The 13,811-nt window shown below is 44.4% G+C and overlaps 1 protein-coding gene across 3 annotated transcripts in view; it reads right to left on the bottom strand.

The window, feature by feature from the left end:
• The window catches only part of LOC147690263 (inverted formin-2-like), a 480,165-nt gene that overhangs the window by 369,773 nt on the left and 96,581 nt on the right, over positions 1-13,811 (bottom strand). For all 3 annotated transcript variants that reach the window (XM_086937896.1, XM_086937897.1, XM_086937898.1), the window contains exon 2: positions 146-554. In XM_086937896.1, coding sequence (XP_086794022.1) covers positions 146-554 — 409 coding nt within the window. The remainder of the gene's footprint in view (positions 1-145; positions 555-13,811) is intronic.

Here is a 13,811-nt window from a genome sequence, read left to right as displayed (position 1 = left end):
AAAAATCACACGGGAGGAGTGTAACACCTTCTCCTTGCCTGGAGTCAAATATGTCAGTGTATCCAATCAGGGAAAAGTGGGAAACCATCAAAATAAAGCACTTTCTTACTGTATCAAATGTGCAAATTATTAAATTTGTTCTTACCTTTTGACAGTTTTCGTACATAACCTTCATTGGTCACAATGTATTTGATCCCCTTGCGGGAGTTCATAACAGCTCTTACACAGTTGATGCATGTTAGCTGAAGAAGAGCGTCTGCAATCCTGGCCACGCCTCTTCCAGATAGTGTGTCTAGGGCTTCCAAAAGCAGATCTAGACCACTCAATTCCAAGAACTGAACCATCCAGGTCTCATCACATCCTTCAAGCCTTTTCTTTAGTGCGGAATAGTTAACGACAGATGGAATCTGCAAGAGGCGGATGCAGAGCTCTGGATCAGCATTCTCTAGGTTACCCTCAATCTGCTCAGCCTGTGGAGAAGCAATCTTGTCTTTCAGTGCTGCCCATTTCTTTTGTGAGCCAGCTTTCTTCAATGCCATCTTAGAATAGATTTCCTGAAAAAAGAAACATAAAGTTAGATGCAAAATGGCAATATTATGTAAGGACCACCAAAGTGAAAGTTTTTATTGTGCATGTAGGCTACATTTGAGATTACCACAGGAAATACACAATTAGCAACCAAACATAAATTACTGGGTGCCATACTTGGGACAAAATAGGTCAAAATTTCCAGCTTTGGTGAGATGAAGAAATTATATTTTCCATATTTTACTGTTGAAACTCTCCAATTAAATGATAATTTGCCTTTCAGTTTATAAACATCACCATTTATGCAGCTACCACTCCTGTAGTTTGAAAACAGAAACTAGGGAACCTTACTCACACAGAGCCAGGGTAGGTACTGTATTATCAAAAACAATGGAACAGATGTATGTAATAATGATACTTATTTGCAGAATCGCAATATTTAAAAGGAGGTGCTACGATATCCAAAGGTGAACAGACCACATACAACTGGCTGACTGGTAGAAACAGTAGTGTACTATTACCCCCTTTTCCCTGGCCATTACAAGTATGAGGTCTAGAGTGGGGAAAACAAGTGGGGACAAGTGCTACTGGCCATTTATTCATTTTCATCTTTACTTCCATGCTCTTATTCACTCACAAATTCAGTACCAGACAGGGGATTACCAGATGCAGAAATAACACATGGCAATTTTAAGCAGGTGAAACATTATTACCACTGAAAACCTGCAGCAGTACCAGTCCACATTACTTTGACGGACCATCTTGCCAATTATTGGAATCAAGTCACACATAAATGTGACTTGATTCCACTTCCTATTTACAATCAATTGACAATAACCTAACTTTTGTAGGTTGACGCTCTCCATGTTTTCCGGAGCCTTCGGGCCCTCCACACCTTCGTAGACGGGGCCACACCTGTTTATGTGGCCTATAGGTAACTATTTCGGACTTAGGTAGCACTTTCATTAGCCTATAATGTCTTCCCTTGTCTAAAATATCACGTTTTTAATCACAGGTACCCGCCCACACCCCCCACCACCCTGCCCCCACTGGTCCTGATGAAGACCCCGCAGTAGGGCAAGAATCAGCCTACAACTTTGGGGTCGAAACGTCGACTTAACTCTACTGTTACCTAGCCAATAACAACAGCTCATTTTTGGTTGTGTTAATTTGTTGGTATAGGAATGTGAATGCTGAGAGTAATTACTTGATTGGCAATGTGAATATGCCTCTGTGGTATCATTTTCAAAATGTATGAATGACCACCCACGATTCCTTTTGCAACTTGTCTATACCCGCACTACCTGCACTACCTTCCCCCCTGTCCCTCTTTCACCTTGCCTCCCTTTGGGATAAAGTACACCTGTACTGTTTTGAGAAATGTATATGTAACCAATCTACAACCGAGGATGTGAATTAAAAACATCTCTCTGCAAATACAGTACTGAATTTTTTGATTTTTTCTAAAGTGTTTTTCTTTGTGTATCAGACTTTGTTCCAACTGGGACCCCTATATATGTAACACATAGTCCGTAACTCCAGCGGTCAGCTACAGTCTCGAGGCTCGAAATGGTATAAAGTGCACATGCGTCAGATTCGGGAGTGTTTACAAGGTTGCTGGAGCGCAAAGAAGGACTAATTTGTGTGGCGGCCATCTTGCGTTGTGTGATCGACGAATATTAAATGCACACATGAAGGATACAAGTGTAAAAGTGGATGGCTTATGGTGGGTATTAGAAAAATACCCGTACTTTGTAAAAAAGGGAACATATTGTCAAGTGAGAGGTGGACGATCTCAATCCGAGACCCCGTGTGTACGTGTCAATAAAGTTAGTGAAAAAACAGCCCGGCCGGGCTGTATGTAAACTATATGTAACTGGACTATGTCTGATAGACACAAACTGTATGGCAGATTCTGAATCAAACTGAATTAAGATAGGATGATGAGACGTGCATATTCATAGAAAAAACATATAAAACAGAGTTATAAAGGTATACAAAGTGCTGAAGCATGTTAAAGAAAACAACAGTATTCCATCCTGTCATTATGACCTTTAGGCTCGCAAGCGTCCAGTTTTTTTATCCAGATGATTTTGCGTTGTAGTAATCTCTTACTGTTGTCAATGCCCTGTCTGAGCGGGACAACCTCCAAGACTAAAAATCTAATTTGACTGATGTTGAGATTGTTGGTGACAAAATGTGCAGCAAAGGGTGACTACATGACCTTGTTCCTGATGGTACTCTTGTGTTCGGTAAGAAGAACTTTCATTTTTCTTTCGGTTTTACCTACATACGGTACACCGCATGGGCATTCCAAAAGGTAGACCAGATTTTTGACTCACACGTGGCATTAGTAAATAGTTTGATGGTTTTCCCTGATAAGGGATGGTTAAGTGAGTTACCTTGAATAACATTATGGCAATGATTGCAATTCAAACATGGTTTGGTTCCAGTGTATCTCAAACCAGTTGCTCTGGGTATCACTTCCAGTAGATTGTTGATGTTCTTAGATCGTTGGTAGGCAAAAAGTGGCACGTGGTTAAAGATCCCATTAAAATCAGGTTCATATTGAATCATTCGTACAATTTTTAAGAATGATCTTTTTGAATTGTGAACTCTTGGTTGAAAATCTTGATACAAAGACAGATCTATCAGTATACTTTTCTCTTGTGTGGATAGATAAAAGATCTTTGCGGTTGGTATCGCCTGCCAGTTCCTTGGCAGAACGCAGAACCGGATTGGGGTATTTCCTGTCTTTAAATTTTGCTAGCATTGACTGTGTGGACTTCAAAGGCCTGCTACACCACACTAATACTGAAACAGACAGCTACTTCAATACCAACCCATTTCCAAATGCGATTGTGGGAACTCAAAGGGTTGGTAGGTGGTGCGGAACAGAGAAAACTCAGAAGATGCTCACCAAGAAGCCGTTTATTCACCTCCCATGGTCTTGGTATGCAGAGCCTACAGACCACTTAGATTTGTGGAGTGAGGGATAGGTAGAGCATGACACACACTACATGGGCTTCCAGTGCCAAAAAACCTTTGCTAGCTCCTATTAGCATGGGATCTTGCAAAGGACAGTGGGACTCACTCCAGGCAGTCATTCAATAAAGACACAGCTTCACCTGTTTTGCATCAATTATGTGTGGATCATATAATTTGGACTTTTGGCTTCTGGATTCATGCACCAAGGTAATTACAGACTGTATTGGTCTTATCTGACAAAACGAACAGCTAGACATTATTTAAAAAAACTTGAATAACCATTATACCTCCGTCCAGTCTTATTCAGTCAATACATCTGATGGACAAAACAGGAGAACATTCACAAAATCTTAGCAAGGGAGTATTGGTTTACCATACTCCAGGTACCAGCAATGAGGTACTGTCATTGCTTGACGAGAGAGGTATGGTCACAAACACACTGTTAAAAAAGGAGGAATTGCAAAAAAGGAAACCTTAGTACTTCAAAAGAATATTGTATAAAAGAACAAACCAGTAGCTAGTAGCATTTCTTCACAAAGAAAAAAATCAGAACAATTGCAAAAAGGCCTAATGTCCAGTAGAGTATATTTAGGTAATATTCAAGACCATTCCCTAATTAGTACATCCCCTAAGCGACTAGATATACAAGGCGCAAAACCAAGACCAGATTACACTGTAGGGAAAACTATAAGTACAAATCAGGATAATTGCCCAACTAATTTAACTAAGATCCTCTTTCTCCCATTGTAAGAATCAAGAGGATCACGTGACATTGTAAATTGTGGCAATATAATTAAAACTAATTGCCTCAATCCCAGCGCTCTCACATCTTACATCTGAAGCTCTTGAATCTGTCCAAGACTCTACTATCTCACCACAAGAAAGTAACTATACTACAAAGACATTTTGAATATGTTCTTGAAAGTGGACCATATTTTCCAGAATGGGAAAAAGAGATTAGAAAATGTGATAATGCAAATTAACCAATATTACTTATCTCAACAATGTCAAAGAAAAATGAAAAGTCAGGTGCAATTACAACCAGGATTTCCAGAAGGAATACTGCACTGTTAACGGGAGCCATTGCCCCCCTACTTAATCCTGCAATATCTTCAGGGCTCAAATTCAATCTCAGGGCCACATATCTGCGAACATATCCCAAAGCGACAAGTCCTAATGGAGGATTGGGCCTGGCTAACGCAAATCTTTACAAAAGGAAAACCTAGGGGAGACGATTGATGATTGAATGCTTCAGATAAATCTCAATTGCCTATTAGTTTATGTACCTCGAATGTGCACAGCCTCTCTAGGTGATCGGAAGATCAAGACACTACAACCTTTTTAAAGAAATGTGAAATGTTGATGTTGTAGGAAACTTGGAAAGAAGCTAGTACCACAATTTTTAGATATCAAGACTTTTCCATCCAAGCCACTCGTTCATCTTCACTTGGCCGTGCAAAAAGGGGGCTCTCAATGTACATCACTCTGGAATTAGATACCAAGGCCCAAGAAATGGATATACAATTGCCCTGGCTTCACTGTGTAAAATTACACCTCCATATTCCAATCATTCTATTGAATAGTTATTTGAGCACAAAGAGACCAATTAAAATGACTCAGCTTGCCACCCTCTGGGAAATAGTTAAAACCCTTATCTACCAATATGCTGATGCACGCCTAATCATCTTAGGTGACTTTAATGTTCACATTAGTAATAGAAGTACAATTGATAACTTAAAACAGTGATATAATTCAGTCTTTTTGTGTCCATCTGCATTAACTGGGCCTAAAACTGCTGTGAGAAATTCTCCAAACAATCAAACAACGGTGCTAACTTTTAAAAACTCAAAGTGCCTCTCTATAATGAACTATATCATCACTTAAAAGGACTTGGCAACCAGTATACTTGGGAATCGTGTCAAATTACGAGTTGAAAGTCATCATAACCCTCAAGTAGTAACATTGGCGGAAAAGGCAAATCATCAGCCAAAGTCCAGTATTTTTAAAGAAATGCCAACCTCTTATAATTTGAAAAGGGTGACGAGGCAATCTATGAACCAGCCTCAAAGAATTAGTTTTGCTGAAAAACAAATAAGATCTGCTTATCGTGAATCATAAAAGGAAATACCTAAGGTGGATATTTGGCATCAAATATGCTCATCTTTAAATAGAAAGCTTTCTGGCTAGAATTGCACAAAGGAGAATTCCAAATACATCCACCTATAATAGGTGGTATTCAAACAAACTTTACCAGCAAAGAAGCCCGTAAATAGAGCAACAAGAACAACTTTCCAACATGCACATCTAGTCACAAATTCTGCATGAAAACGCACACTAAAATCCCTCAGAAGGGAATATAAACAGACGATCTGGAAGGCAAAAATAATTTATTTCTTCATCCGTGCTAGCGGTTTTCCCGCTGTGCGCTGGGTTTTTGAAAATACCCGAGTTCATGACAAGCTCAGCTCGTCATGAGCGTACGACAGGCGTACCTCATGACGAGCTGAGCTCGTCATGAGCGTCGAAGGGGTTAAGTCAAGACTTGGCAGGTGCCCAACCAAAGATGGCACCCCAAGGTGAGTGCAACAGCGGGCAACAAACTGTTGTAGATTTTGCAGCTATCCAAAAGAGTCTGTATTGCAAATAGTCTGCGTCTGCCCTTGTGTACTCCACAGATGACGAACTTTGTTGAAACCCTTATTTATTGAACTTGGTGTAACATGTCGTCAGGTCATTACACTGTGCTTATCTGGAAAATCAATCCCTGTGATCTGCCGATTTATCACGTTCTTGCTACTGGTGGACAATACGTTGAAATCAGTCTAACAATCTTCATAGACAATCATGGAGTAAAAGTACATCATCTTAGTACTACTTGTAATGAAAGGTTTCTTTTATTTATAACAAGTTTATGATTTCTAAGAACTGTTAAATTTTGCTCGAAATCCGTAATTTCGAAATCTGTCACAAACAGTGGCGGGATGAGTGAACTAAGTTATTATTTAGTCATGGAATATGAACATTATACATTTGAGAGTTTGAGTTAGAATAGTTTATGCCCTGCATGCTTATAGCACAGTTTTACGATGCAGTTTTAGTGAAAAATGTCTAAAAGTTGATCATGTCGAACCAGTTTGGGTGGAATATTGATGCACTTTCTGAAGGTTTGTCATAATAATACATGCATGTCAGAGTCAATGCTATGAACACACCCTTGAATTAGCAAAAAGCAGTAAAACAACTATCAGTGGGTGTGGAGTGAACCGAAGTCAGCATATCAACCCCATTTGCACAGGCTTTGCCAATAGTATCCTTTGTGCACTTTTACTATTTAACGAATTCAACTCTACCAAATGATACAGGAAATACTGAATAGATTTCAAATATACCTCCTTGCAGGACACAATTATGTGCAAGGATTAAAAAACCAAAGCTGGGAATAAATTAAAATAATGCAGTTATTCAATAGTTAGCTAATTTAAAAAACACTGATTCAAAAGTAGCCCCAATGCTATTCAGTGTAAAGGTTTAACACTAAAAAAAACGGAAATAACTACAGCTTGAACAAAAGAGTCCGATGAACTCGATTTTTTTTTTATTATGGAAACAGATTAAAGTTTTTATTTTTAACAATAGACATCCCTCTTTATGTCCAATACTAAACAATAGTCTGAAATAATAAAATGTATTTCATACCAGCAATCACATATGAAAGATGACCAGTTAACAGTTTCAAAGTGTTTGGGCTGGCATTTCACCCCATGTGGAGTGTTTGTAACCTTTGATCTAGAAACATTTTCAAAGTAGCATATCTGTGATGTGTAGTGTGAGAAGCTGGCCTGGTATATGATGCCCACTAATGTAAGTAGGAACCTTGCACCAGTCCAGACAACCGTTGTGGTGGTTTAAGAGGTCTTAGACAACCTTAGAAAGCTCTCTAAGTAGTAGCTGTGGAGTGCAGCCTTCAGGCCTAGTATAGGAGTGTAAAGCAGCTTGTTTTAAAATAATGCAATCTTATATTATAGATTAAGTGAAAAAGAACCATACAAGATATTTATAAAAATATGTATTTAATATATAATACTCTCTAACATGTTTAGATATCTCCTACCCGAAGATAATCACAATGCGCACAATACTTTGCAAAGAAACACAGTAAATTGCACAGATTGTTTTATTTTACAGAGTTTTATATAGAGCGAACTTGACCCGAATCGGGTATTTGAGTGCTTTGCATTGCACCAGTTGCATTACATGAGGACACATTAATTTTTTTGTTAGGCACTGGGAAATTATGTGATTTGGCCAGAATCACAGGATGTTCAGCGTCATTGCCAAGATTCAAACCCAGTTCCTCAGATTTGAGGTCGACTGCCCTAGCTGTAAGGCCAACTCCTCTCCATAGAATACACAGTGGGCCCCAGGAGGGAATGGGGGAGACCCAACGAAATGCTAAGAAAGTGGTATATGAACCACAACTCGGGTCAATTCAGTGTTGAGAGGGCGTAGAAGTGCGGGGGACCCAAAGAACCAGCCAAGGTGAGTGAATAGGAATCATATGGAGAGCGTGTGCAGTGTGAGAATATGACTGTGTGCTCAGTACAACTCGTAAGGCACAGTTTGATTTTTAATGATTAGGGACCCTTCCCAGTGGACCCTGAAGAAACCCCGTGAAAGACTGGCGAGCCACCCCACCCATGGATATACCCTGGTACCCATGTTACCTACACCATGGAAGCAAGTTGCATACGTGTGAAGTGGTGTAGAAAACCTCAGTCGAACCCAATGGAGGACTTGAGGAAAGTGCAGCTGCTGAAGAAGTGGAATGTGTCTGGTGAAATCCAAAGGTGGATTCTAGATGAGAGGCACCTGCATGCAGAGGGGACAGAGTCTATGTCATGCGGGAGCGACCAGGAGACTTAGCAGACAAATGACCTCTGATGTGGGGTGTTGCAGGATGGGTGACGAACTTGACTCTGCACCTGTGAGGACCAGGCGATGTGGAGGAAGACCAGGTGCCATGCATGTGCTGTCCCCCAAAGGATGAGGAGTGCTTTGGGGGTCAGTGTCCAGCACGAGCACCAACAAGCCTTGGCCAATGCAACCGATACAGAAGTTGAAGAGGGAGCAATGTCAGGACCAGCAAGGTCCAGGGACTCACCACAAGCAAGGGAATCAGGGGAGGCCCCAAGCAATAGGGGGAGCTCAAAAGAAGCAAAGGTGACCCTCAAATGGACCAACAGGCTGGAGGCACTGGAACGTGCAAAAGGACCTCAAGTAGCTCACAAAAAGATGCAGGCTGCGGTGCACAAGATGTGCTGTGGCTGAAGATTTTGGTCACTGGAGGTGTTTGAGGTTGGGGCTACTTGGAGCCTGAAGATCTTCTTAGAAGGAAGCCAACAAGCCTTTTCAACTGCAAAATGACGTGGTGCACAGGGGTTCGGTTATTGGAACCCCCACGAGGGCGACCTCAATTTCCATCTCGACGAGGCCGACTCTAAGGATACTTTATCATTGGTCGAATCTCTCGGAGCATGTGATCTTGTTCAGCTCGTTACCAGTTCCACTCAAAAGGCAGGTCACATCCTCGACAGGGTATTCTCTTATGATCTGAGACTTCAAGCGGCTCACCCCTGCCGATGGTCTGGACCGATCATTTTGCTGTTCCTGAGTTTAGAGTGGCGCTAAGGTGTGTGCATGGCTCACAGCAGCTGCAAACAGCGCTGGTGTCAGGGAAATTTGGAGGAGAGACCCATATCTTTCAAAATATGGCGCTCTCCTGCTCCCACGCTGTTGCGCAACGCAGCACAGCCTCACGGGGGATGCACTGATTTTCGTGGAGATTTGGTAATTCTCCCCCTTGGTGTTTCAGTCTACAGCACTAAGGGCCTCATTAGAATCGTGGACGGACTTGCGTCCGTCCGCGACCCCAGAGCAGGAGGGAACCTCCGCATGGCATGCGCATGGCATGCGGAGTTCCCTCCTGTGCCAATTAGGATGTGACCGCCACCCTGGCGGTCACATCCTCTATTTTTAACATTGCGGCGGGTGCGGCTTCAAGCTGCACCCGCAGCAATGTTAAAAATGCAGGTGTTGCATTTGTATGCAGAAAGAGGCAGGCACCGCGCGGTGCCTGCCGCTTTCCGCATACAAATGCAGGGGGGTACCACAGGTACCCCCCATGTGCACCCCCCACGCACCCTTCACCTAGGGGGCCCGCAACGGGCCCCCGCAGTGAAGTTACACATGCTTTTCCACGGCGGAAAACCCACCGCGGAAAAGCATCTGAAACAGGCCATCCTAATATGGGAGACGGTGTCTGACAGACACCGGCACCATATTAGAGCTTTTCCACCGCGGTTGTAAGCCAGCCGCGGCGGAAAAGCTGCGGACGGAAACCAGGACCCACCAGCCATCCTAATGTGGCGGTGGGTCTTTGGTGGGTCCGCTGCGGTTTTTCCGCATCTTCCGGGCCGGCGGTGGCTTCCGCCGGCCCAGAGGATGCGGAAAAACCGCAATCCTAATGACCCCCTAAGTTTGCTGGTGGTTACTTGAAATAAGTAAAACAGGAAAAGTGAAACTACAATCTCCAGCATACTTTGCGCTATGTGCTAAAACCATGTAACGGTTGAAAGTCACCATCATGGCACAAGGGTAGCAGACATCCCTGTACCACACAAATATACATCTTGCAGTGCCAGATATTAGTGAAGCCTCTAGCAATAGCTTGTTAAGGCAGAGGACATTCACTTTGCTATAGTCTTTTTAGTAAAACTGAAGCGCAGCTAAAAAGCCTTCCTGCACTCTGGAGCCACACCAGTATTGCAGATGGATGAGACAAACCATGTTCCCCTCTACCATCTTCTCGGCTGTCTACTTCTTTATGCTCAGCTGAACAATTTATTTATTTATTTTATTTATGGGGTTTTATATGGCGCAAACCTTACCTGAAGGTGTCAGAGTGCTTTACAATTGACCCAGTTGCATTACGAAAGGACTTCAGAGTACATGAATGCGATTCTAAACAGATAAACTCTAAACTCAAAAAGAATGGTACAGATTGTGGAGTTGCGCTCTAGTCTACGAGCGTGAACGCGATGACGCGTCACGCTGTAGACGAGAGCGGAAATAGCGCGCATGCGCAAAGCAGGGAAAAGAAGAGCGCGAAACGCTCGGTCGTCAGTTAGCGACCGGAGCTCTCTCAGCATAGACGCTCGGCGCTCTAATTAATGCAGCTGTGTTGTTGTTATGGAATAAAGCTGTTCCTTATGCACAGAGTCTCTGAGTGCTGTGTGGGGGCGAAGAAAGAACATTATATTGGCGACGAGGCTGGGATGCACCTATCGTCCTCCCACAAATGGAAGCAGGCACTGATTCAGAACCAGCAATCCTACGAGCCCAGGAACTGAGAATCAAGCAGCAACTAGCAGCAGATTAGAGCGTGGCAGCAGCGCTACATCACCACCCGGCAGGACACACACCTCAAGCAGACTCAGGTCAGTGTTGTCCCAGGGACAAGGAGTTATAAACCCAGCACGCTGGCAACCAAAGGCACCTACCAACAGCCAGAGGAGGGGGAGCTATCCACCAACCCCACACAAGGCACAGGGGATAACACTCCAGGGAGTCCCAGAAGTCAGGGAGACACAGCAGAGAGAGCAGGAGCGTCCAGTGTATCCACCAACCCCAGAGCCCAAGCAGAAGCGCCCAGGAGCGAAGCCAAGATGGCAAACCAGTCCTCAGCCCTGATGGCCCCCATCCCATTCCTACCCAGACCGAGGGAACCCCAGATGAAATGGGAGGATTGGAGGGAGTACTTCAGGAACTACATAGAAGCACTAGAGGACGAAAATGGGGAAGAATACACACCAGCAAGGAAAAAGAGATTGTTGCTCCACAATCTAGGCCCTGAAGGGGTGAGAGTATTCGCAAACATCGTGCCCAAAGAACGAGGTGCGACGGAGACAGACGTTTTCAAGAATGCACTAGAAGATTTGGACAACCACTACCGCCCAGCAGTGTGTGTCTCCATAGACCGTTACAATTTCCAGCAAAGGAAGCAAGAGACTGGAGAATCCATAGACGACTATGTGGCTGCATTGCGACGCATAGCCATCACATGTCAATATGGGGCATTACAAGACGAGTACATAAAAGACCAGATAGTCATGCACACCACCAACAGAGCCGTCCAGGACAAACTATGGGCACAAAATGAAACTTCACTCAAGGAGGTCATAGCCATGGTAAAAAAGGCTGAGATGTCGAAACGCTGTGCAGATGCAGCCAAGCGAGAAAGCACTCAGAAACAGATGGTTAGCAAAATCGATGAGGCTTCAGCCGCCAACAAACAAAAAAGCTCATATGGTGAACAGAGGCGGGAAACCAAATGGACAGGCAAACAAACGGGGCGTCCTGCTGCTGAAAGCAAATTCTCATGTTACAGGTGCGGCAGCTCAGCGCACTCCGCCCAGGACAAGCGTTGCCCAGCATTTCGCGCCAGATGCGCATTCTGCGGCCTGGTCGGCCATTTTGAGAAAGTGTGCCGCAGGAAGGGAAAGAAGTCCACGGTCAAGTGCGTGGAATCCGCCACGTCAGAACCCGGTGAGGAAGACGATCTAGAGGATGACGGAATGGTACTATGCATAGAAGATCAAGTGCTGGACGTGGCTGGTAAACGCAGGGATAAGCCTCGCACGGACATGCTCATTGGAGGTGTGAAGGTACACGTGGCAGTCGACTCAGGCTCCCCTTGGACGATTGTGCAAAGATCCATTTGGGACGAAGACTTCGCACCCGTGGTAGGGCCTGATCTGCGGCCGCCGGACATCCGTGCAGTCTCATACACCGAGAACGCTATTCCCATGGTGGGATGTCGAGACTTCAAGTTTGAGTTCAGAGGTAAAACAGCCACCTGCACATTGTATGTAGCAGAGAAGGGGCCTTCGGTACTCGGATGGAGGGATGCAGGAGACCTAGGAATTGTACTAAATCCAGGAGGCAAGGAACAAATCCTGTTAACGGACGAATGGCCAATCACCAGCGGTGAAGAATGGAAATCAGCCTACCCTAAAGTGTTCGGAGGAACAGTCGGGAAACTGGACAAGTTTGTCCACAAAATATCACTCAAGGAAGGGGCTATACCAGTGACGCACAAAGTCAGGAACATCCCAATCTCCACCAGTGAAGCAGTGCAAAAAGAACTTCAGAGACTGGAAAAACAAGGCATCATAGAACCGGTGGATAGCTCGGAGTGGCTGTCCCCCTTAGTGGTTGCCAAGAAACCCAACGGGAAGGTTCGTCTCTGCGTGGACCTTCGCGAACTTAACAAATGCCTTATCGTAGAGAAGTTTCCACTGCCTAGGATCGAGGAGATGCTTACGAGAACCAAAGGTATCAGCCATTTTTCCACCATTCATCTCACGTCAGCGTACCACCAAATGGACTTACATCCGGCCAGTAGAAAGTACACTTCCTTCATCACACCCTTCGGGTGTTATCAATTCCGCCGCATGCCCTTTGGTCTTGCATCTGCAGCGGCGGTCTTTCAAAAGTTGATGCATCGGTTGTTCAAGGACATCCCAGGAGTACAGTATTTCCAAGATGATATACTGGTAATGGGATCCACCAAGGGGGACCATGACAGTAAGCTGACCAGAGTCCTCAGTGTGTTGCAAGACAAGGGCCTAACGGCTGAATGGAGCAAATGCAAAATAGGGATGTCCTCCGTCACGTACCTGGGACACGAGATCGGCACACATGGCATATCTCCCAAAGAACAGAACGTGAGAACCATCAAAGAAGCCAAAGCCCCGAATTCCAAGGAAGAGGTACGGTCATTCCTCGGAATGGCCGAGTACTATAGTAAATTTGTGAGAAACTTTGCCACAAAAACATATAAGATGCGACAACTCATCAGAGACAAAGCGAAGTTTGAGTGGGATGAGGAGGCACAACGAGAATTTGACACAGTGAAAACCTGCATCAGCGATGCAATTCCGTTGCAAGGCTACGTTCCCTCCGGCAACACCATCTTGACGACCGACGCAAGCGACAAAGGCTTAGGTGCGGTATTGGCACAGGAGAGGGAAGACGGATCCGTTGAGACCATCAGTTTCGCTTCACGTGCTCTCTCCCCGACGGAACAAAGATACAGCGTTATTGAAAAAGAAATGCTGGCAGTCACCTGGGCTATGGGCAAGTTCCGACAGTTCATCTGGGGCACCAGGTTCAAGCTCCAAACGGATCACAAACCCCTGGTCAAAGTCCTGACGTCCTCGGGTCACGACACAGCG

This window comes from Lissotriton vulgaris, chromosome 9, assembly GCF_964263255.1.
Source record: "Lissotriton vulgaris chromosome 9, aLisVul1.2, whole genome shotgun sequence".
NCBI classification, from domain to species: Eukaryota; Metazoa; Chordata; class Amphibia; order Caudata; family Salamandridae; genus Lissotriton; species Lissotriton vulgaris.
The sequence above is the reverse complement of the archived record's forward strand: the minus strand, read 5'-3'. Positions and strand labels throughout refer to the sequence as shown.